The sequence below is a fragment of the Polistes canadensis genome, unplaced genomic scaffold (genome assembly GCF_001313835.1).
Source record: "Polistes canadensis isolate GaletaPanama2010 unplaced genomic scaffold, ASM131383v1 scaffold_77, whole genome shotgun sequence".
NCBI classification, from domain to species: domain Eukaryota; kingdom Metazoa; phylum Arthropoda; class Insecta; order Hymenoptera; family Vespidae; genus Polistes; species Polistes canadensis.
The window spans coordinates 148,487-174,241 of NW_014569624.1; the positions used below are offsets into that span (position 1 = coordinate 148,487).

The 25,755-nt window shown below is 35.6% G+C and overlaps 4 protein-coding genes across 20 annotated transcripts in view; 2 read left to right on the plus strand and 2 right to left on the minus strand.

Moving 5' to 3' along the window:
* Nucleotides 1-39: 39 nt before the first annotated feature.
* On the plus strand, nucleotides 40-2,289 carry LOC106786585 (beta-1,4-N-acetylgalactosaminyltransferase bre-4-like). 2 transcript variants are annotated; one of them, XM_014748141.1, is made up of 3 exons: nucleotides 41-637; nucleotides 716-1,087; nucleotides 1,159-2,289. In XM_014748141.1, exons 1-3 carry the CDS (start codon nucleotides 290-292, stop codon nucleotides 1,351-1,353), a joined length of 915 nt encoding a protein of 304 aa, XP_014603627.1. In that variant the 5' UTR covers nucleotides 41-289; the 3' UTR covers nucleotides 1,354-2,289. The 2 variants fall into 2 exon arrangements, with proteins under 2 accessions (XP_014603626.1, XP_014603627.1); XM_014748140.1 differs by having other exon boundaries at nucleotides 40-1,087.
* A 404-nt stretch (nucleotides 2,290-2,693) lies between these two features.
* LOC106786583 (RNA-binding protein 5-like) lies at nucleotides 2,694-9,985 on the minus strand. 2 transcript variants are annotated; one of them, XM_014748137.1, is made up of 7 exons: nucleotides 9,555-9,985; nucleotides 8,596-9,198; nucleotides 8,430-8,499; nucleotides 7,237-7,310; nucleotides 5,895-6,008; nucleotides 4,907-5,818; nucleotides 2,694-4,831 (listed from the first exon to the last, which is right to left on the minus strand). In XM_014748137.1, the coding sequence occupies exons 2-7, from the start codon at nucleotides 9,175-9,177 to the stop codon at nucleotides 3,812-3,814; spliced, it is 2,772 nt and encodes a 923-aa protein (XP_014603623.1). In that variant the 5' UTR covers nucleotides 9,178-9,198; nucleotides 9,555-9,985; the 3' UTR covers nucleotides 2,694-3,811. The 2 variants fall into 2 exon arrangements, with proteins under 2 accessions (XP_014603623.1, XP_014603624.1); XM_014748138.1 differs by lacking the exons at nucleotides 7,237-7,310; nucleotides 9,555-9,985 and having other exon boundaries at nucleotides 8,596-9,029.
* A 2,723-nt stretch (nucleotides 9,986-12,708) lies between these two features.
* LOC106786576 (ELAV-like protein 1) overlaps nucleotides 12,709-25,755 on the plus strand; it is a 42,689-nt gene continuing 29,642 nt past the window's right edge. For 10 of the 15 annotated variants that reach the window (XM_014748115.1, XM_014748119.1, XM_014748120.1 and 7 more), the window contains exon 1: nucleotides 21,870-23,084. The gene's annotated coding sequence lies outside the window, so the exon portion shown is untranslated. Of the gene's footprint in view, nucleotides 13,161-21,869; nucleotides 23,085-23,543; nucleotides 24,173-25,755 lie in introns of those variants that run through there. The other 5 variants (XM_014748109.1, XM_014748108.1, XM_014748107.1 and 2 more) reach the window with 5 other exon arrangements.
* On the minus strand, nucleotides 13,463-21,266 carry LOC106786575 (cytosolic carboxypeptidase 6). The gene is made up of 8 exons (XM_014748106.1): nucleotides 20,224-21,266; nucleotides 18,636-20,129; nucleotides 15,544-15,908; nucleotides 15,031-15,467; nucleotides 14,752-14,955; nucleotides 14,401-14,624; nucleotides 14,082-14,277; nucleotides 13,463-13,950 (listed from the first exon to the last, which is right to left on the minus strand). Exons 2-8 carry the CDS (start codon nucleotides 18,655-18,657, stop codon nucleotides 13,611-13,613), a joined length of 1,788 nt encoding a protein of 595 aa, XP_014603592.1. The 5' UTR covers nucleotides 18,658-20,129; nucleotides 20,224-21,266; the 3' UTR covers nucleotides 13,463-13,610.

The following is a 25,755-nucleotide window of genomic DNA, read 5'->3' on the forward strand; positions in this document are numbered from 1 at the left end:
ATTGTTTCATTATATATATCACACATTATCAGTACTATATATGTATGTGTTATCAGTCACACAACTTAAATTGTACGCATGCGCATTTTGAACGTAATTGTCGTCTGCACCTCTCAAGTCTAATTTATAATAATTTAATTTTCACTTATTACAAGAATTACTAATTAAAGTTGTTTGAAATAAAAATTTTTCTAAGAGGATGCACATTATTAAAATTTTGTCTAAGCCACATTGTTCTTTGAGAAAACCATAAGTTGTGTTATGATTGACGCATTAAAGTGAGGTTAAAATGAGAATTTTCTTAAACATTTTGAAAATGTTCATTGCGTTTCTCTCCGATTACGCACGTGGCCTGTCTTATACTGTCACTACGATTGTAATTTTATGTTATTGTTTACATCCGGCGAGATTTGCTTCGCATTATACATTTATAAAATCTGAAGATATTTATGATGAAATGGAAAGATCATATCCACCAAGAGATAACTCTTGTTCTATTTCAATAAATAATGAACGGTCTTCGCATTTGCTATATCCAGAGGAACATCCTCGAGAAGACCCAATTGCTATGGCTCGACGTTTGGGAATCCTTCCTGGAGGACAATGGAAACCATTGAATTGCCATCCTCTTTTCAACGTTGCTATTATTCTACCATATCGCAACCGGCAAACGCAGCTTGCCATCTTTATGAATTATATACATCCTTTTTTACAGGCACAGAATCTCAATTACAGAATATTTGTGATAGAACAAAGTCCTATGAGAGAATTTAATCGTGCTAAATTGTTTAATGTCGGATATGCAGAGGCAACAAAAATCAATGATTTCCATTGTTTTATATTTCAAGATATAGATTTAATACCACAGAATCCTAACAATATTTATGCTTGTACTAAAATGCCAAGGCATATGAGTTCTAGTGTAAATACATTCCGGTATAACTTACCTTATACTGGTTTATTCGGAGGGGCAATAGCATTGACTCGCAAGCAATTTGAAATAGTTAATGGCTTTTCAAATGTTTTTTATGGGTGGGGTGGAGAAGATGATGACTTTTATAGTCGTCTACAATCAAGGGGACTTCAAGTAAGCAACTATAAGATAATTTTTACTGCATCTCTATGATAATAATCTAATGACATTGATATTCTTAATAGATCACACGGTTTGGGCCTGATATAGCACAGTATTATATGATAAGTCATAAGAAAGAATCACCTAGTAGTGCAAGATTTGAAAATTTAGAAAATGCTGCCAGAAGATATGATACTGATGGCATTAGCAATCTTGAATACAGAGTATTAAATCATCAGCTACGACCATTGTATTCTTGGATATTAGCTGATGTTTAGTTTTAACTTTACATCCATTTTATATGGTCTCTACAGCTTTTTTCTGCTGTACTATCTACATTACTCAATTTCATCAATATAATGAAATGTCGTTAGGTGTAGTATTTTATAATTTATGTTTATGGTTGTACATTTACAAACTTACATATATTAATTGTGAGTAGAAACTGACTGGTAGATATTAACAAATAGTATATACAGAATTTGGAATTGTATATATGTTTTGCAATTATCGTATTGACAATGTGAAATAATGTGATTTTTTACAACATTACATAGTATGATCTTGGAGTCTATATAGTATTATCACGTCCATGTACTTGTTGCATCGTAAAGATCGTGCTTGTGGAAGTCTTAAGTTAAATAAATAAATAAATTAAGTGATATAGATATAAATATATATTATTAATATATTTTATAAATATTTAAAGTAAGAATGTAAGTAGATAGTGTGCAGTATTTGTATGTATTTAACAATTTGAATCTTGAATTTTCAAGCGACTAAACACTTTTTATAGAAATATAATTTATATTCATAGCATAAATATGTAAGTTAAAAAAATAATGATTGCAATTAAATTATTCTCTATCTATCTATAGTACCAAAACATGTGTAAAGCAATAATTATACTAGTTTTTTATATTTTTAAGAAAGCAATTAAACACATTTTTGTATATAGAACTGGAAAGCATAACAAAACTTTCACGAGCATTTATAACTTTTACTAAGCATTTATATACCAATTGTGACATTATTTTTTAAAACAATCAAACATTGTCAATAAACGACTTCAGTTACGAAATGTTAATGATATTTTTGATTTTTTAGTTTATTAGGACATATACTATTTAAAGTAGTACAAATAACTGATATATGATAGTCTGATTTGCAGTATTTAACAAAATTAATACTATATAAAAGATTCTAAAACTAAAGCTTCGAGTTAATGATACAGCAGTTGATACAAAAATTGTATATCGGACTTTATTTTCTTTTATATTATTACTAAATATATAAAGTCAAAAATGAACCACATTAGATAGGTTTGTTATTTTAATATTATATAGAATTCATTTAGTGTTCAAATGTAATCTTTTAAATATCTCGAAACCCGACATATATAACTTAGACCACATTCATAATTATGGGCATATGTGTATTTCATATGCACGAGTCAGTGTTATCATTCTTATTTAGAATTTAGAGGAGGATTAATGTGAATAGCGATAACACATAAAACGTGTTTGGATAATAGAGAATATAATTGAATGACTACATAGAGTAGAGTATTCGGATAATCGAGGTTCTACTGTATATAAAAATAAGACATTGCGTTTAGCAATATTTCGCAGTATATTTATTATTTTTCCTAATTTTACCATTTCATATACATTGTGGATAGTAAATTAAAAAAATAAGGTTAAATTGTATAATAGTTTAGAAGAGACGTTTACATATATAACGAAATTGTTAATCCATAATCTTAAACTTTGATAAAACTCGTAAAAAGAAAGATTAATGTACATATCGCTTGTGATTGTACTGTGTAATAAATATAATTATATTATTTATTTACGAAAATTTTACATAATGCAGAACACTATTATGAAATTATGAAGTTTGATGTATTATGGGTTAACAATAACTATTTAAAAAAATCTTTTTAAATAATTTTAGAGTTAATAACAAAAAATCATTTAAAGTATTACGAAAGGTAATTTTTGAAATAGCATTTTTATTATTGTTATTATTAACACTCTTCTCAATGTATTTACCATATATTAAAGGAAGAGTTGGCTCAATTTGTACATATTAGTGAAGATATTTCTTAATATTTTTGTAGTTTAAAATTGGAATATCCAGAATTAGGTAAAGACTAATAGACTCGATATAATCGTTTGATCTATTGATACTAAATTGTATATTTTATTTTTAGGTATCATCACATTTTATATAATCAACACAAAAATTGTCGTATCACTATCAATAAAGTTTAGAGAATGTGGTACGGAATTCCTTCAAAAGTTAATTCTAACATGATTGTGATTAAAGGTGTAGAAATATTAAGTATGAAAAACATTATTGATCATTATAAGTTTAATAAGGTGCCATTGCATAAATAAAATTCTTGGTTGTTATCAATATTCATATTATATTTCTCATAATGGAGAATTTATTATTTTCTGTCAAGTGATTATTATTCTTCAGCTACTTTGTCTAGCAATAAGTATATATGAAATAACCATGGCTTTTGACGTGAAAAATAATAAATTTTCATCAAACTAAATGTAATCTTAAAAACCGATTATTACTGTGCAGTTTCCGGCATGTTCAATGTTTATCAAATAATGTGAATATATATATATATATATATATATATATATATCATATCTATGGAAAATATGAATACAAGTTTTTATATATATATATAAAATCTATTTAACAATACTTAACGTATTACGTATCGGATAGTTCCTGATAACGAGCATACATCATTTTCTTTACACAATCCTTATATGTATCTCCAGGTAGAGCACTATAGGATGATGATTTAGCTCCTAAACCCGCGGTAGGAACTCGTCTTTCTGCTTCAATGATACTCGTTCTACCTTGATTTGATTTACCAAGACCCATTCCTTCGCTCCATCCCATCTTTTGTAATAACTTATTGCCAACATTATCCGAACCAATGCCTGTTCTTGTAGGTTCTTCATATGAAACAGATATGTCTTCCACTCTAGTTTTTAAATACTTTTCTTTTAATTTATTAGGTTGTGGTGGCTCCGGTTCGCCATATTTAGCTCGCCTTTCCTTAGCTCTATCCCGATATTTATTATTTCTTTGTTGAGGATCGTTTGGATCTAAACCACGCACCTGATACCAATTTTCTAAGTTTTGCTTATGAAGATCTGACAATTGCTGATGTCGAATCAACGCTTCTTTACTCGGGAATTGTCGTTTGCAAAGCAAACAAGCTAGTTTGCTCCAATCCGTATGTTGCCGTTCTTCTTGTTGAACATCCTCAATTTCCTCCTCTGTGTCACTTCCACCACCATAAGCAGCTACTAAACCATTACTTCCACTGGGGTCTTCCTCTTCGTGATATGAATTTGCTAGAGCTTTCTTTTCCAGTATAGCATAACCAGCGTCAGCGGCTCCACTTCCTATACCTTGATTACCATCACCTCCAGTAAATTCTGAATTCCAATTACTTTTAGCATTTTCTTTTTTCTGATTTAATGTTTTTGCCCAACGTTCCATGTCCTTTGCTATTTTTTTAGCAACTTTTACTTTGTCCTGTTTACTATCTTTTTTCTTATTTTCATCCTCTTTTAGTACATCATTAGTTACTGTTGTTGATGAAGGGGTAGCTTGAGTAACGACTGTAGTAGCCGAATCGGTACTGCTAGCGGTTGCTGTTATTGTAGTTCCACTCGTAGTAGCAGTACCTGTTGCTGGAGTAACGCTTGCGGTTGTCTAAAAAATATGAATAATGTAAATATTACTAATATATCGAGTCTATCTATAATTTTATACAAAAAAATTAATTACCTTTGCTGGTTGGTAGGAGAATGATTCTGCATCCCAGTAAAGAAATTGTTGTGTGTGGCTATTATAATAATATTGTGAATTAGGGTCATAATACAATCCTGTACTTGGATCATAATAATAACCCGAAGATTCGTCATAATGATAGGTGCTAACATCAGGCACCGAATAAACTTTTCCATCATTTGCATGGGCAGGAACCCTTCCACTTGCTAAAGTTGTGCTAGTTGGTGCAGTAGGAGTTGGTCTGCCCTTCATTTCATCCGGATCACCTATCTTTCTAGATGCTTGCAGCTGTTGGATAGCAGACTGAGCTACTGCAGCAGCTGCATTTACTCTGTCCGTTTGGTTCAATGAAGGTAATGTAATAGTCGTTCCTTGCATTATCTGATTTTGATAGTACTGTGTATAATACTGAAGATAATGAGCTTTTTGCGCTGGTGTTTTGGCATATAAATTGGCGCTATATTCTGCCAATTGAGCTACATCATCTAAGGTATACCTTTGCGATTGATTATCATTAGATTTCCATGCATTAGTGTTATTAATCTGATGTAACTTGCAATATGCAATTTCTACTTTCCTGCCATCAACGACTAATCCTTGCTTCGTGAGCGCTGTATGTAAATACATTGCATCCACAACATTACCCATTTCTAAATAACAAACACCCCTTGATGTATTTGTAAGAGAATCACGTCCAATGCGTATACTTCTAATTGGCATTGACGACAAATTTTTCATTGCTTGAAGAACCGAATCTTCGGTGGTTAATACATCCAATCCTCTAAGGAGAACAGTATTGGTAGGATGTGGACTAATCTCATCACTACCTTCTCCACCTTCTTCGCTTTCTGCCCTTGAAGCAGAACATTTGAAACATGTTTCACGTCTTTTGAAATTGTGTGCTCCACACTGCAAAATGTTAATAAGACAAATTTAATGGATAAATATATTTTATATATTTTTGCAATGAAATTAATATGCACACCTTTACACAATGCCAATCTTGCGTGTTCTTTGCAGGTAGTTTATCCACATGACAATCCTTTGGTATACTGTACTGCATTAATGCACGATACTGATCCTGTAGCATTAGGACTCCCTGAAACAGAGAATTTCAGTGTTATCCCGTCCAACGTCATCCGAAGGCCTCTGTTTAACCCGTAAATTTTCTTCTTGGTGACGAAATTATAGTTTTCTACTTCATAGCTTTCCGTCCCGAACGAACAGCAAACAAAATGAATGCCGTCGGCTTATTATGTAGGTCATTCCACGCGACTTGTTGATTCATTTACTTGTTACTACATATTAACGATAAATTTAAATTTGTATAGAGTTGAGCAAACGTTCAATACAAATACATCTACTAATTTATTGCAAAAACTAGAAACTATTTGTTTCATAAAATACATAATAAAATGAAAATTGAGGTAATAATCTTTTATTATAAATTGCATTATTGATTATAGATCAACAGTCAATAATAGTGTACCAGCTCATTTCATACCGGTAGAAGATTTCCTTTTTCCTCAGTCTCATTCTATTAGATACAAAAAAAAAATTATGTAGTCATGATGTTCAGATATATTTAACATATGTCAATTATCTAAAGATAATATCTTTCAAAATATATAAAAGCAATAGGCCAAACCATAGAACTTAAAAGCAAATTATAAGCCACAGAATTGCATACAGTTTTCAAGTCATGTAAATATTGTTCTTTTATTACACAAACAAATCATTTATGTCTATGAAAATAATCAATTTGTCATTGATATATATATATAAAAATGTAAGACTTAATCATTTTGATTTATGTGAATAGAATAATATGAGGCAAGATGAATCTTCTATTAATGAGACATTGACTAATGCACTATTATAAAATGCCAATGGATATTTGACAAGTACTAGCTTAAGCTAATTCATAAACAATCATACGTGTAACAAAAATGCATAAAAATATATATATATATATATATATATATACATTTTTAGAATTTAAGACGGCTGGAATGACCCTCCTCCAATCTTCATTGTTAGTCCACAAACTTTTATGAGAGATGGAGGATAGATAAAAGCACGCGTCGCGAGCTTTTCTATACAAATTAATCCGATAGACGTAATAGCGAGCCAGTTAAGAAAAGTCTGCAAAGTGGGACTCCTAGATAAATAATTAGATATGGTAGATTAAAGTAGCCTTTGAGATAGGTGCACAGCCATGGCCGTGGGGAAGGCCAAGGACCGCGTTACCGTGCCTTGCCGCCACGGGGCATCGGTGGCACGCGAACAACACATCGGTTGGGTATGTGGATTGAACTTCTTTCTACCTGTTTCATCTCCATCCACCGTGCAGCCTCCTGAGTCGCGTTAAACTCGACGAATGCAAAACCTCGCGAAGCACCTATACAGAGCAAATACACACATATCCAAAGTTAATCCACGTTTTGCCTGGAGATCTCTACTCTGAGAGGGCAGGCAATCACAGCACCAACCATTGACAGACTTTCGAACGAAGTGTTTCTTCGCTTCGTCCCTTCGTTTTCTTTTCCATTTACCTAAAGCTCAGCAGAACGAATTTTATCTGCTTGACGAAAGACTTCACCGATACTCGAATCGTTTAACGCAACATGAATTTTGCTTTCAAACATCAGCCCTAACAAAACTTATTTGCCTTCAATTTTTGTTTTTCTTTTTCCTTATTTTCTTTTTATCGCGATCATTAACTCGATATAATTGGAAAGAAATAAAAAAAAGTCAAAAGAAACTTCTTTGACGTAATGTGCGCACGCACGCACGCACTCACGTATACACACATACAGCAGACAGACAGAGGAGGGAAGGGGGGAGAAAGAGAGAGAGAGAGAGAGAGAGAGAGAGAGAGAGAGAGAGAGAGAGAGAGAAGATAGGTTTAATTATTTCCTACTGTATTTTCTTTATATTATAATTTATATAGAAATTATTAAAACTTCCTGATTTTAAATGACATGCTAAATTGGTTGGTAGCCATTAAATTTAAATTACATTGATGCTTAAATTGTTTTTTTTTCTTTTTAAATGAAAAATTTATATTGTTCAATAAACAAAATTGCGATGAGTTAATTTTCTTCGACTATCCTTCTTGCATGTGTCATGAACTTACCTTTGTATTATGAGTAGAAAATCGATTCATAATCAATTATGAATGAATTGCAGATTTGACTGCTTTTGAAAATGTATGAATGATATGGAAAATGTTATGTCTGCATAAGTGAAGCTCATTTATAATCTTTCAAATTTAGTAAAAAAAAAATGACAATATCAGTATCACAAATAAAATGTTTTTTCCAAATAGAAGATAAAATAAAACAATTATAGAAGTTTAATCTTGATTTCTTATTTCTATCATATCTGTATACCACGAAGATAGCTGTTGAAATATAGTTCTAATGACACTCGAAGAAATATTCCAAAATTGAACTAATGATACGAATATACATTTTACGAAGGGAACGATATAAAATAATAAATAAATAATAATTACCTGTATCTTTTTTCCGAATAAGCCTGATGTCCTTTGGCATGAGACCACAGTTGAGGATGTCTTGCCGCACCTGTGATACACACATCATAATAATAATAGTGATGTATGTTTTCTAACACTGACTCACAAGTGGCCACAATCTTGGGCCTTTAAGTTGACAACCTACGTCATTTTCAGTAATATGCTGCGCGAGCCCTCGAATCATTATGGTGTTGTTGGGAGATTGAGATTTGTAGTGGATGCCTTCCATGGACGAGCCATAAGCACGACCATGGTCATGATCAAAGTCCAAACTTTCACGACTATGGTCATCATCCCGATCTCTATCTCTGTCCTCTCTTTTTCCTCTACGTTCTCTATCCCTTTCCCTTTCCCTATCCCTTCTTGACCGTTCTCTGTCTCTATCACGGTCTCTGTCTCGATCACGGTCACGATCCCGTTCTGTAGAGTCTCTATCTCTTTGCCTTCCATAACGGTCTTCACGGTCTCTATAACTACGATCTCTATCATCTCTGCTACGATCTCTCCTATCCCTTGAACGATCTCTTTCACGATCTCTATCTCTTCCACGATGATTTCTATATTCTGGACTACGATGATCTCTATCACGATGATCTGAGTCACGATGTTCTCCATAATCAGGTGATCGATTGCCTCCATACTCATTACGGTAATCAAAGTCAGAAGTATGCCCTCTTCTTTCTGGTCCATAACCTGGTTCCCAAGGATCAATGTTGTTGCTATACATGTTTACGCATTTATTGCACCACTAAAACAGATGAAAAAAGTTTTACAATAAACTTTGTTAATACATAATTTAAGAAGAAATGCAGAAGGCTCAATATTAATTATTTCAAATTAATAAATTATGAATTCATACTATATAAAAACAAATGTTAAATATCGAAAAAATATAAAAGAATTGTGAGCTTATTTTATTAATTTAAAAGAACCCTACATAAAACATTTCATGATTAGATTGTTGGAACAAAATCGTGACAAGAAATAATGAAATTAATCTTAAAATTAGGTGAACATATTTAAACGAATTTCGTATAGAGAAAGAAAGCTTTACTACACGCCACGATTGATGTGGGTCGCAAGATTGAATTAATATGTACTTACCGATAAATTTATAACGTTCTTGTTCTATACAGCTGCAACACAGATACAATAATAAAAGATTTAAATAATCCTGCAGACTTCGGAGAATTCTTTCTTTTAGTTTCCAGAAATCTTAGATAAACCGTTCAGCATTCAGTACGACGCGAACAATGGCGTGAATGGTCCTCTTCATTCAGGAAACATGGCGGTTGTCCCAGGAATAACGAACTCCATACGTGTTTCGAGCACGTATTTAGTTTGATTACAGAAAGAGCGATAGATGTCGCGTTTTCGAGAATATGTGCTGTCAAGTTTTCCGCAGTGTTTTTGAGAATATGTTAAACATGTATTCGAAGATGAATAGTTAACGTTTACAATTCATTCAAAAATGACTTTAGTTACTAATTTTTTTACACTATATCTTCCGTTTGCTTTTAGATTTTCGATTATATTAAAGCATCGTCGCATTATGCACACAAAAAAATTATTCATCTGCGCATGTGCGGCTATTTGATCGAATATTCTATTGGACAATATTATTTCAAGCCTGATTCGCTACAAACGCTACATTATTAGAAATACTTCTGATACGTTAATGTCAAGTTGTAATAGAAAATCCCTAGAATAGTATTTTTTGTAATCTTAAGTTTTCGATTTTCTGACGACTACTCTGACCACTTATTGTTAGCATTGTTTAGGACCTTCGGTCAATCTCTTTACGTATACCTATTTACTTGGAATGAAAATGCTTTTTCCCCATAATATGATATAGTACGTTTTCAATCAATGTATGTTATATAATATTTATGCATTCTATCAACAGCGTTTTTGAAGTAAAACTTTTTAGACGACGGTAACGATAAAATTTTATGAAATGCATGAAAAGAGAGGGAACATAGAGGTAGGTAGAGAAAGGAGAGAGAGAGAGAGAGAGTGATAGAACTGACAATCGATCGACAGTTGAACGAGATTATGGAAGTTTCTAGGTAATAAGAAGGTATCATAGGGAATTTGGGGGGTTTTTTTCTAGGTAATGTTGTGTATGATACGTGAGATACGTGATCGATAGTTATGTGAAATGCGTTTGTATGATGGAAGGATGAATGAAGATGAGAAAGGTGAGAGAGATGCAAAATAAAAAAAGAAGTCAGCCATGAGTTGACCGATATAAGAATAAGGGAAAATATTATTGAATTCATTTGTGAAAATTTAATCAAATACACTCCTGAGGTTTCTGACGTTACCAAATGTAAATCAGTATAACATAAAGTTGCAACTGCGAATGTTACATATTTATATTTAAGAATATCATTTCAGAAATGTATGCGCATTTTCACCATTCAAATTATACACATACGTAACATTATAAACAAATTCTAGAATACATATATCTTCAAGAATTTATCGTTATTAAATATTTGATAATATTTGTTTTTGTTTTTGTATAGTATTAGTATTTTAATGAATGATTATGTTATTATGAATTAAGTTATTGTTTTTTTCAAGACTAAAGAAACAATTTACTATATTTATCTTGACTTTCGCGTTTGCTATAGTTAAATTTTTAAAAAATTATTTTTGAAAAGTAGTTGTATAGATAATAATTATTATCCGATGTAATTGAATTGAAATTTATTTGAGATCGTGTTCTTTTTTTAAAATAAAATAGTATCTCCTTTTGTATTCCATATCGATAACGTTGGAGTCTCGTTTGACCGATCTAACATGAGTTAGCCTTTCAATATGATCACAAGATAGAGCCATAATTCCAGGATACAGGTGTAGCTCTTGTTTCTCTTCAATAAATTTTACGATGTCATGTATCGACTATTTAACTTAACGCAATATTTCAAAATAATTGTAATATACTATCAACCAGAGTCGAGTGATTGAGTCCAATTAATTATTTAATCTAAACTTCGTAGTTTAGGAATTAAAAAAAAAAAAAAGAAAAATCTTATATCAATTAATTTCTAGTATCAACAATGAATATCTATTCTGTTAATGAATAACTATCTAAATCACATTGAATAACAGAAATAACAACGATGTTTTTAACGCGAGTCATTGGCCGAATATTTTTATTTCAAATATTACGTAAACTTACGTTAACAAACCAAAAAGAAAGGAACACATGGAAAAAGTATAAAAAGAAAGAGAAAGGTAAAAGTTTTCTTTCTGTAGGATTCGATATCGAGGCAGGTAAACGTTATCCTGGGTGGTCGGGATCGGTCTCCGCCCAAAGTACAGTCATTCCCTGGGTTCGTGTGGATTCGCCCAAAGTTGACAAGACGCACAAGTACATAAGGAGAAAATATGGTGAGTGGGTGGGTGGGTGGTGGTGATGGTCGTCGGTGGTCGCTAGTGCAACCAAAGTAGGATGGGCCGGAAAGGCCGCATACGCACGAATCTAACCAACTGAAGTTGCATCCTATTGTTTATGTGTGTGTGTGTGTGTGTATGCGTGTTTCGTTGCTCGATTATACGTGTGTTAGTAGCTTTTCCTGGGGAAATGAAGGGGTGGAAGTGAACGAACGAGAGAGTGAGAGAGATAGAAAGAGGGTAATGCGTGAGAGACGTAACTATAGAGAGAGATAGGGAGAGATAGATAGATAGATAGAGAGAGAGAGAGAGAGAGAGAGAGAGAGAGAGAGAGAGAGAGAGAGAGAGAGAGATGATACTAGCGTGTCTTGCGCAACTAGTTCGACGCAGACAGTTCGTCTATATACTTGGTTCAACGACCACCGCCCTGGTCTTGCCCGACCCTAAAGTACCGGGAGCTTCGTTTGGGAGAAATAGGGAGAGAGAAAGAATAGGTAGGGGAGAGTAAGAGAGGGGGAGAGAGAGAGAGAGAGAGTAAAAGGGCGTTGATGGGTTCGCCGGGTTGAGGAGAGGGTTGGTACGAATCGAGGGAGGATATGTAGGGTGGGAATAAGAGGGAGGGAAAACAGCCAGGCGAGGTCTCAAGTCCGTCGGCCCACGGGCCAGTTCCGTCTCGAGCCCAGGGGTAGAAGATCTACTGGTCGCTTGTCTGCTCCCTTCTTTCGCTATAGTTTCATTTCTTTCCGTTTTAGTTCCTCTTCAGTTCCGATTGACTGACGTATACATATATATATATACATATACATATATTACATACATAATAAAAAAAAAAAAAGAGAAGCATATATATATGGATATATAAAAGATATATATGTACACGTGGGAACGTATATACGTATACATACGTTAATAATACACGCGCGCGCGCATCACACACTTTGGAAAAAACGTATAATGTTGTACGCTGGTTAAAAAATAAAAATAAAGAACGGGAGAAGAAAGGGCGCGTGAATGTACTACCATCGATTTCTTTCTTAATTTACGTGGTTGAATTTACGGGTACGATTTTGGTAACATCTTTACAATTCGTCGAAGTAGTCGTCGTCGTCGTCGTCGTCGTCGTCGTCGTCTCATATCGTTGTTAATAACGATATAACGCAACTCTGACGCAACCGCGTATTCTTACAAGTCCTGTACGTCGTTAAGGTGTACCGTCTCACGTAGTACCTGCGTCTTCTGTCCATCTAATGCTCTTACATCGACTGCAGATTGCTTGAGTTTTAGGAACGTAATTGCCGCAACCAGGTATGTATAAATAAATGCATTATCTTTAACTAATATCTTGTTGTGTTTGTTATCTATCCAGTTTTTATGTTTACGTTCACGTCTTACAAATCATATATTCCAAAACTTACGATTAGTTTCAATGTGAGTATTATTACCGAATTAATTTTGTCAAGATTTTCCAAGTTAAAGAGCTTATATACATCTCTTTCTAAATATTAAATAATATATTTCGCATGATTTATTTTTTAGATCACATTTAATTAGCAATCTGTTAAAATATTGTTATGATATATTATCAAATTCCTCAGTACAATGTAAATTTATGTAATCTACAGTTTTTTTTATTACATATAGATGTTATTATATTAAAAAAAAAGCAGTAAAAAAGATGGAGGATGTCTTTGTAACGTGTGATACGTCAAAGCGAGTCAACGAAAGAACAAAATTTGATTTCCTTTCATATTTTTATTATTGGAGCTTAAAGCGACCGCGATGACGATTAATCTTGTTCTTACTCATGGCCAGTTCCAAACCGCCTCTTGTCAGCTGATTGAAATCGATAATGGTAAGCCTCGGCTCGGTGGGTCGTCTTGTTGGAGCTTGCACCCTGTCGAGCGGTGCCCCGGGGCTCCGGAACCTGTGGCTCTGGTACCTGCATCCGTTGACGCCCGTCGTTCCACTTCCACTTCCTATTCCAGTTCCGCTTTCAGTTCCAGTTCCAATTGCAATTTCAGCCCGGCTCATACGCGTGCCGCTCATCGATCGGTAACGAGCACTCGGGAGCGGCTCAATGTCCTCCCGGAAGTACCTGAAAGTTAAACCCCACGAATTTTCATAAGGATGATGGTGACGGTGATGCGAAATGACAAAGAAACAACATTCACATCGATCGATCTCATTCCCTTGTTCTCCTTCCTTACGAGGACATGGTTTACGTACTCGTGAATGCTAGCTAGATGCAAAGGAGCCGGTGTCCTGACCATTTTAGAACGTGGCTGCCTTGATACGTGATGTCTCTGACGAGATTGTCGATTACTCTTGTTCGATGGTTGATCTGGAAGTCCACACGGTATCAGACCGGTTAACTTGTAATATTCTAAAAATACTCGTGCGAGATTCCGACCGACTCTGTAGTCTATTATTGAAATCAACAGTTAAGGAAGAACATTTGAATTTCACTTTGTTTCATACCTCTTATTCTATAATCTAATCAAAGGCAAGGATAATGTCATTTGTTTGTGTTACATCGAAAGGATACAACTTTCTTCTGTATATGGTAAAATACTTGATGTTCCTTTCCTACAATAGCCATACATTGACACTTGTACGGTATAACAATTGACATGTTCCTTTAGAATGGAGCATAGATATCGACGGGATGTCCCACCTTTGTGAGGATCTTGATTATACATCGTGTTTCCTAAGTTGTAGTCCTCTGTATGTTGAGCTAGCAATTTTGGTAAGACAATATGTCTTTCGTACCTAAGGGGCTGGCAGCCGTGGTGTTAGATTGTGATACGCAAAGCGAGGGTCGTATAAAGAAATGATGTCTTTCATTCGCAAGGCATTTGTAATCTTTAGAGATAATTTAAAGAATAATTAGAATTACCTGTATACGTCTTCGTATGTGTTCCCATAAACGAAGACTCCAGTTGCGTTTGTATGTGCATGCAAATCCAAAACGCAATCTAATGGTGTGTGTGTGTTTTTATCTAGGGATTCTAACATCGATTTGGTTGCCGATAGCGTTGGATGAATCCATTCTGATATACAATTCCAATTTCGATTTAAATCCATACCCATCAACGTAGATCTGTCGTAAAATGACTATAAGTTCGTACGCTTGAAGATAAATTTAACTGTAACGATGAGATATTGACATAATTACCTATAATTGCCGAGGAAAACTCCATCGGGATTGATCATTGGCACAATTTTAAATATCACGTAATGCCTGAGAACCTGAGCGATCGGATGAGTACTGACTAGAAAATCCATGAGGCCTTGACAAACGTAAGAGGACGGTGATTCGCCTGGATGAATTCTCGCAAGTACTACCACAACTTTCCGGGCTAATTCCCGACCGTTGTTCGTATCGGATGTTATGGTGATCAGGTCAACCTTCCTCTTCTGAATCGAGGTGGCTAAAGTTTCTCTGTGAACATAGGCTATCTTGGTACTGAGATTATTCAGATGCCCGAGATACCGATTATATGAATACGGATAAGTTAAAGCAAATTGGTAGACATCGTCTTCTCGATCGAAAGCGAACGCGAAACTGAGCACGTAGTGATTCTGATGTTGCGGTGATTTGTAATAAAAAAGCTGTAAAAATAAATTTTACAAATGCTTGTTAAATGATATTAAATCCTTGAGAATAAAATGCGAGCATAAGTTGTACCTGATCCTGAGGTATCCTTTGCCATTTTGGTCTGCCGGTGCTTTTAACTAACGGTGCCATGCCGATTTGAAAGAGATTCATACTTCTAGATATGTTCACTATGTTGAATATAACACGCTGATTGGATCTTACGTTGTCAACGGTAAAGTTGAACCACAGGCGAAGTCGCGGGCTGCAGGTATCCGGTCTTATGAAAAGATCGTACTCGAACTCTGAAACAAGATCCACCCGACCCAAGTTACCGGTTTCAAATGAGGCATCGAAACAGATGTGTCCCTTTTTTGCTTTCCCACTATGACCGGGCGGACGTATTACAAGTTTATTTACGTTTCCCAAACCACCTTCGGCATCACTGTCCTCGCTTTCTGAAACCAATTTTATTCAAAATTTATTGTATCGTTAAAATCTATCATTATGATCGTCGTTACGAAATAACCGAAATAATAATATAGAAACGTTTCGAAACTCGTTTTTTATTTTTAATAACGAAATATCACACGCAATTGAAGTTGTCGTCTAACCGGCTCTTTGATAGAGACTGGTGTGCTCTAAAGGATCGCGTCCTTCCCCGTGAAAGGCCATTAACCGCGTGAATAAGCTCTGTTAAGATTATCCAGGTAGCAGACACGGCGAGAGACTGAAGGCTTCGGCCAACTCGGGAAGCATGTTAGGTGTTAACCGCCTACCAACCTATCTACATGATAACGAGAAATACCGATCTCAGTTTAGATTTCAAACTAAACGGCGGATCCTCACGTTTCCTCTCGTGTTCGTGCTTATACCAAAAAAGAATCTGGGAAGTTCGTGATTTCGTGTGGGTGATTCCAGTCAGGGCGGATCACTCCGTCATGGATTCTCGCGTGGCTGCCAGGCGTCAACCGATCTCCTTTCTCGTTCAAGACCTCTCGACGGGACTATCTTGTTTCTCAGTGAGAAGGTTAAAGTAAAAGTTGTTCCAAGTCACGAAAACTACGACGATCCGAATCGTAGCGATAGAAAGGTAAAGAAGCTATCGAATGTAGAGACGATGGAGTATGTGAGAAACTTACTTTTAACATCTTTTCGTGACTCAAGGTTATTTCTTTGTGTGTTTTAAAACGTATTATCTTTTTAAGAGGATCCTAATGTAAGAGTGATCTAAATATATGTTTTTCTACTTCTATATGGTTTATTCGATTTTATCACATTCGACGAACTACCGATTATCAATTGTTGAAGTACACGTGCTTACCTTATATACTTTTTATTTCAGTATTTTCGTTTTTTGGGACATATGTTACAATCAACCGAGCATGATAGTAGAGATTCATCCGAAAACAATATAAAACCTTTCGAAATTGCCATGGATTGGGAACTATGACAAAATATCAATTCTTAAACACCTTCTCGCTGCTAATCGAGGCCGAATGCGATTCAGAGAAGTTGACACTATTACTTTTAATATTTATACATGCATTAGTCTATAAGATCACTCTTACAATATTACACCAAATGACGCGACACAATTAAAATGGATTACTTATCAAACATTACGTATTTTTAAATTTCCGGAGAACATTTTTTTCTTTCTTTTGTTTTGAACGCGACCGGTTAAGGAGGGCTGTATATTGCAGCACACGTGCACATCTTATGTACTTCATAGTACTTTCCTTTTTTGGGGATATATATATAACTATCTATCTAAAAAACAAACTAACTCTCTATCTCTCTTTTTTGGTGGACTCTCTTTTTAAAAACTTCTCACATTTCTCTTCTTCTTGCAAATCGTGCTCTTTCATCTTTTTTAATAATTCATCGGAAGTATCTAATAATTGCAATCTTTTCAATTATATTCACTAATATACATAATATAAATACTAATAAAAATATAATGCAAACACATTTAAGATTTTGCTATAAAACAATAGACGAATTTTCTCGTAAATCTAAAATAATCAATGAACCTACTATATTGTTAGACAAAGATACATTACTTTCATCATATTAACCGCGTAACGCGTAAGCTTGATTAGTATGTGCAACGAATAATATCTCGACAACATCAATTTTAATTCTACAGTTCTAATATTATAAATGTAATTTAAATAACATTTCTAAATGTAGTTGGAATTTTCCTCTCGATTTTCAAGCCAGTTTTAGTTCTTCTTTATAAAAGAATTGAAATAAAAATTCATATTCTATTTAGAAAAGATTCTATCATTAGAATGCAGAGACAGAAATTACCAGGAATCTATTTCTATTAAATGATAGGCAGCGTAAATATTACGCTCGATGACGATAGTGTTTGAGGTCAGTGTCTGTAATCTTGATGGAGGGAATAAGAAGAGCTAAGAGTAGTTCGTCGAGTTATAACATTCTTGCGTCAAGACCTCTAGATACAATCGTCAATAATTCACGAAGAAAGGTAAAAAAGTACGATATCATTGTATGAACTTTTGCGTATTTGATCAATGGTATAACGTTGGACAATGGACTCGTCTGAAGGTGGGTCTTGATCGTAGAAACGACGACCAAGCTTCTCGGTGCGTGTTCAAAAAATTCAATTTCAAAAATCTGCATGATATTCAAAACATAGGATTGGATGTATTAAACTAATCTCAAACTTTCTATCTTGATTATTTATCAAAGGTTGTTCATATCTCAGAGGAATTTATTCTAGATGTCACATTTGATTCTCAATAATCTTAAATTATTTTAGTAATATGAAACTCGAGGTCTAGAGCTAATGCTTTGATAGAACAATTTCGTTGCGATATTTGTTGGATATTTCACTATGTATGCACGAGCGAAAGTAGTTGCCAAATGTCAGGGTGCAATGGGTGGAGCACGTGACCGCATCAACCGATGATTCTCCTCGCGTGACCCTTTCGACGGCTTCACACACACTCTCACCTTTTCTCTCTTTCCCTTTCTTTCGTCAATTCGATCGATCTCTTTTAGCGAAGGATCCTATCTTAGATCTTTACTTTCTTTCTTATTTTCGTTGAACAGTAGAATAACAGACAGGTTAGAGCCGGCACGAAATGTGTGATCGAAGCTCAAATTTTCATCTTCTTAAGAAAATTATGATCGCGTGCGTAAGTACTACGTACCAGTTTCTCCACCGTCAGACATTTTCAGAGTTGTTGCCGAGAGCCTCCTATACCGAACTGGACTACGCTAGCAAACAGACTTGGCGACACTATGTCCACCCAGGATCAACGATGGTTTCCTTGGTTCTGTTAAATCGATATACGAACCGCTATGTTATTCATTATCTAGATTGTTTCCTTAAATCATAAGTGTCTTTTTACAAAAATTGTAAATATAGATAAATAAGGTATATACTAATTATAATTTTCACGTTGATTTGACTCTTTGTCAAAATTATAGGCACAATAGTTGGCAAAGTTTGATGGGCTTTTCGGTGCTTTACATTCGATCGTATCACTTTTAATGATTCTTTCCTGATAAAATCTCATAGATCGAGTTACGAGTTCTTCTTTTGATTAGTTGTACTAAATTTATTGTACTATCCTTTTAGATTTTGATAATAAACTTTTGATCCTCTCTTTTGAAAAATTCATTTATTTTCATTTAAATATGTTTATAGTCTAACTTTCATATCTAAACTTAACTTAATGAAGAATGTAGAAAATATCATAACACGTGTTTATCTATTGGTGTAAACATTGAATTATTATTAAATTTAATTTCAAAATATTCCATTACAATTGACCAAAAACGCTCTTTTATAAATTCAAAAGAACGATTTAGATCATCTATTTAACAATAAAGTAGGAAATTAATGCGATCTCGGTCGAAGGTGAAAAAATGATTTGAGAATCACTGATACAATTTACAGATTACCCTCGTACAGTCTGCGCCTTTTGCAGATGCGCGAGATAATCTTCGAAGAAAGCGCGTGAAGTTTCGTCCATCGTATTTGCGTAAAAAAAAAAAAAGAAAGCCAGAGAGAAAGAGAAAAAGGGTGGGAGAAGAAGGGGTGGAAAAGCTCGAAAGTAAAGCGATGTTGAACGTAATGTGCGCATGCGCGTAGTTTCGAGCAACCCTCGGAGTAGGAAGACACAAGCGCAAACGGGTGAAATACACGATATATAGTGAAGGAAGAGAAAACAGAAAGAAAAAGAAAAAAAGAGAGAGAGAGAGAGAGAGGGTGAGTGAGAAGGTACGAGGGAGTCTGCGTAGGTGTAGAGACACGGAGCCCAGAGTTCTCAGCTAGCATGACATTTTTCTGGACGAGCTGTGTCGTTGGTAGTTCCTGGTTGGCTGTCGTCTACTCTCTTCCCCTGAGCTTTACCTGGGATTCTCTGGTGAATGCTTCCCCTCCCAATCTCCCCACCGCCTTTCTCTCTCTCTCTCTCTCTCTCTCTCTCTCTTCGCCAATTCGGAATATCCATGTGTATGTTTCATTTCACACACGCGAGAGTGAATGACTGGTAGAACGCGGGAGATCGATATTTGAAACCCCTCTGCTGTCTGATGCTTCCCCTCCTTCCAACTGGAGTCGACGAGCCCAGTGGCGTAGGAAGTAGAGAACGAGGGGTTCAAGAGCTGGCACAACAAACTTCATAAAGCGTTCAATCCTAACGAAAGTATCAGGGCAAATAATAAATCGTGGGCAGTAATAAATTGAACATGTTTAAAAATGTAGTATAACGATTAATTGTGTAACAATACCGTTTTAGGATTCGTGAAAAAATTGGGCCGTTGGGTTGTCTGAATCGGAACGCAAAGCCGGGTTTTTCCCGCTTTCCGGGCGATTGTTCTAATCATTGAGCCGCTTCGGTCAAACGAATATTTATTTATTTGGAATGAAGATGCTCATTTTCACATCGTAATTAATTTTTTAATCTCTTTGTTTGTAAATTTAATTTCGGATATAAATTTGTCGATATTCTCTTAGCTCGGGGTAACTTGCATTAGGCTTCTTGTTCTTATGAGAAATCGATTAATCTGGATTTGAATTTATTTGCTGGCCATCGTCCTCATTTTAGAATATCCGATTAGCTTGTTAAAAGCAGGAAAAGACATAAAAATTTGGGCGGTCCGTAACGACCGGGAAATGATTTTACGAGGGCGCAGGAAACACCCTGCCAAAGCTTTTGCCAATTTTCACTTCGACGCTTGCGCAGACGAGTACCCAATACTGCCCTCTCCTACTTTTCCTCCACCAGTTACTACTACCACCAGCTTTTAAGCGGCTCGGCGATCCGCGGTACATGCAAGCTCTAGTTTCCTTAAAAACGAACTTCCAACCTTCGACGACTTTGTCTGCGCATGCGAACAATCCTCTCTCGCTATTTCTCTTTCTTGTTTTTATTCAACGAAAGCTCTATTTTTCGAAAAAATTAAATGAATTCTATCATAAAGAGCGTTTATTTTCTAGATCGAATCGAAAGATATAATATTATAAATTTATGAAACATTAATTCATAAATTGCAATTGACTGTGTAGGAGGTGAAGAGAGATTGGACAAGAAGGGGTGAAAAAGAACAATAGAAAGAAGATCACAAATGATGGAATGCTAGAAACCGTACGTCACCCTCCTCGTTTCACGATTCACCCCACGATAGTCGTTATCGAGGGTAAAATCTTCTCCTGTTATCCTATACCAGCCAGGTTTGCCAACTCGTGAAATTGAAAACTCGGCTATCCCGAGTCCGACTCTTCTCTCTTCTCTTTCTTCCCGATCTCGAACGCCTGCGCGTTATCATTATCACCTAGCTTCTTCTTTTTTATTGTTTCTTTCGTATGATGTAGTCTATCGTGTATGTATGTATCGTGTATATATATCTATATATATGTAACATATACAAACGAATACGCGCATACACCCCTTTTCTTAAATTTCTACCCCTCTTTCGTTCAGGGTCGTGGGGGTGGTACTATTGGTGGTGGAAGTGGAGGTGGTGGTGATGCTGGCGGTGTCCGAAGGGTGCAGCCGGTACCACCAGAGCCTAGACTCCTCAGTTTAGTTACCGCACCACATAAAGGCATTGCGTTGTAGACACCGTTATAACCCACAACATTCTTAATCTTTGATTCTACATATTTCTCATTTTTTGATCCTTTAATTCGATGTATAACATATAATTGTGTGTATATATATATATATGTATAAATAACACACACACGCGCGCGCGCACCCATTACACACCCAAATACACACACACACACACAACACACCCCACACACCCTATACACATTTATATATACGCTCGTGCACGTTGAAAATACATAAAATATCGTCGTCGTTCGTTGTCGTCGTCGTCGTCGTCGTCGCCGTCGCCGTCGCCGTCGTCGTCGTCATCGTCGTCGTCACTGTGTCGTCGTCGTCGTCATTCTTACAGTTTAAGAAAAATACTAACAAAAGAAACAGAAAAAGAAAATAATTGTATCATCGTTCAACTACGTACGAAGAGAAGGGAGATCTTGTTCGCGATCAAAACGGAAAGGGTGAGAGCGAAAACGAAAGAAAGTAAAAGAGAGAGAGAGAGAGAGAAACTAGTTAAGCTCCAAAAAAGAACGTCAAAAAATCGCTCACGCGCGTGTGTGCTGTGTGAATTTGACTTCCGCGTGCCCACGGTGTTAATCTCAAATTCGTCAATTTTATTATTATATTTATTACCTTCGATCAATCATCTTGCACCTTTCTCTCCCATTTTCTCAGCTTCGTCATCGCTCCTCGCTTTTATCCGTTTTTACGGAAGTCGGTTATCAGTTTTCGATCATTGACCTCTCTTCATCACATCATCGCCGATCTCAAGGAGAAAGAATAACAGAGAAAGAGGTAAAGAAAGAGAGAGAGATAAAATCTGATATTTCTCTCTTGTATATTCGCAAAGACAATCCTATTATTCTTCGTCCAGAAGATTTTCTTCTTCGATCACGTGAAGATACCAAGAGGAGTTTATCACGGAAGGTGGAGGAGGAGAAAGTGTGGTGGGAAAGGAAAGGAGGTGGCGAAAAAAATTTGTGCATTGAAAAATTGAGATAGAAGAAGAGGACCGACCGGCGGGGACGAACGTGTTTTCTCGTTTCTCTTCTTTCTTCATCTTTTTTTTTTTCTTTCTTCCTCTCCGTTGGCGGTTAGTGACAAAGGATATAGAAAAAGTAATTAGATTAAAATTAATTATTATAAAAGAAGCGTATTAAGGAGAAGAAAGAGGGATTCTTTTAGAGACGCGTATTTTATATGTATTTCGTGAGAAGTCAAAAGGTTAACGAGCGTTGACAACATTTTCCAGAAATTGTTTATTTTACAAATTCGCGTCTATGAATAAAAAACAAAATCGTCTCACACAAAAAACCATCCATCAATCGTCGTGATTAAAAACGCTTTATTGTATCGTCCACGTCGTTACCCCCGCCAACTCGACGGCAGCTCGTCGTCAGGCCGTCATCGTCAGGCCGTCGTCGTCGTCATCGTCGTCTTCGTCGTCGTCGCCGGTAAAAGAAACGTCTTATAACCCGGTCGTCGTTCCGTTCTACGCCCAGATATCGGCATCCTCCAACCACTGATTTTCATCGTTAACCGGTATGTTCGTTTCTTTCTTTACTTTCGTTGTTTATTATTATTATTATTATTATTATTATTATTATGTACTTCCTATTATTAACCTTAAACTCGAGTTATTATTATTATCATTAATTATCTCGTTATATTATCGTTGTTGTTATTATTATTATTATTGTCATTACATTATTATGATTGCATATATCGTTGATTATGTATTATTATTGAACGTGCTGCCGTTTTCATCGGTGCCGGCAGAGACGTGTCTTCCATTCGCCATATTGTATTTTATACAATCGTCTCTCCTTGATCGCCGATTCGCTGATACGGCGACTTTAGTTCGTTTTCCTATTTTTTTTTTCTTTAATTATATATGTATTATTTATGATAAATGATCATTTTATAATAGATCCCTTATTATACTGTGTCATTGTTAAAAGGAAAATTGAAATATTTAAGCAAAACGCTAATTTTTGTTAGACGTTTCGACGATATCGTGCTGTAGACATCGACAAAAAAAATCAGCGTACGTCGATCAGAGGAGAGAGATTTAACCCGTGAGGTGTCGCTCGCCGCGGTGCAACTTTGTATCTCGCAGAAGTTAGGGCGTGGCACCCCGAAAGGGCGAGTACGAAAACGCGATTCAGACTGACGCTAACATCTTTGTTTTATAATCGAAGAACGCCATGCCAAACATCGTCTCACCTATCAAACTATGATAGTTTTTTTATCCTTCGAGGAAAAAGAAATGAACTCGTAGAATGAGTCTTACGTCAGTCTTTCTCATAAATTCGGAATGGGAAACAAAGAAGGAGAAGAAGGATTAAAAAGAAAATATGATACGAATAATCAAAGTAATACAAAACGAAACAGATAGATAAATATATAGAAACGAGGAAGAGAAAAAGAGAGAGAGAGAATAAAAAAGAAAGTAGTAAACAAGATGGAGAGCATCCAGAGCATGTGCAAGGCTTCATCCGGATCCACGATGGACCGAGTCCTCGATCAACCGGCACCGTGGCTCCTTCTCGAGGACAAGCGGGAAGTCTCGAGAGGGATACTTCCGGTCGTGACAGCCCTGATCAAAACGGTGCGTGAGAAATGAAAGTGTAAGCGGAAAAAAAGTTCGCTTTTATAAATTACCCTCTTCCTTTTCTTGCCCCCTTTACTTCGTATCTTGCGATTAGCCGATGGAGAAAATTTTATTGATGAAAGAATTTTAAATGATAAGAGAAATCAAATTAACAATCCGATCGGGACCTTGCTTTTCATTTTTTATCTTTGAGTTCTTATAAATCGAATATAAATATATTTGAACGTTTCTGTGATCCCCTAAAATAAATAAAACGTTCTTCTAGAATATTGGTTTTCTTTTTCATTTCTTTTTTATATTGAAAAATTTTGGAAGACTAACCATTGAAATATCAAAGATTTACTAATTTGCATTCACTATCGGTGTGGGGGTGTAAAAAGTATAAGAGAGGAGACTGAAAAAGTGAGAAAGGGAATGAGAGCGAGAGAGAAAGAGAGAGAGAGATCGGCAGGTCTAGTGAAACCTTAGGTATTGATCGTTTCTGGGTCCATGTGACGCGCCTGCGTTTTGCTGTGGGGTGAAGTCGTACCGAGGGTAAACGCGAACGGAGAGAAAGAGACGGAGAGAGAACTATATCGGGGTTCATATACCCCCGGGGTAGCTGCAACTTTCCTCCATGCTGGCAACCAATCAATGGAGCTTCTACTTACTTCCCATTCTCTTTCTCTCTCTTCCTCTCTCTCCCTCTCTCTCTCTCTCTCTCTCTCTTTCTCATATACATAAACGTCAGTTTAGTTCTCTGTACTGATTGCCACATGGTCACACCCATTACAGCAAAGCAATGTCACCGATGCCAATTCTATCTTTTTCTTTTTTCTCTCGTGGTAATGGCTGCCATAGATACTTTTTCCCTCTAATAAAAAATATCTTATATTTGGCTTCATATATTTCAACTTTATCATTCCTTATTTAAAATCATTATCTATTTTTCATTTTTTTAATGAGCATTGAACGTACCACATTATTTTTAATAAACCAAGAAGGTATTCCTGTATACCACGAATTTGTATTCTGTAATTGCATATTTATACGTTAAATCTCAGTCAATAGGTATACTTTGTACAAAATAAATATATAAAATTATGTAGAATTCGTAGAAAAATTGAGCCGTTGTGTTGATGAAAAAGGGACATTAGTTTGGGTCTGCCCCATACTGGGCAACAGCTCTAACCATTAAACTATTCAGGGCCTTACGGTCAACTTTTTCACAAATGCCTATTTATTTGGAATTGAGGTCCTCTTTCTCGCATTAATGATCTCGTATACTTAAATATTTACCCTGAGCTTTTTTGTTTTTCAACTCGAGATATTACGAACTTATTTCAGTGAGGTTTCTGCTTAGAAAAAAGGGGGGCAGACCAAAATTTAGTCAATGAAAGTGAGAAAGAGAAAGATAAAGAAAAAAAGAGAGGGAAAGAGAGGGGAAGAGGGGGAGAGAGAGAGAGAAAGAGAGAGAGAAGAAAAGGCGTATCCGCGGACATAAAGTTATATCGATCGGTCAGGCTTTCTAAATGTGTTCTCTAGTATCACAACCGAGGAACGATGCAGCGCAAAACTTGCTCATCGATCGAGACTTCGCCGTTACGGAAAGAACTTATT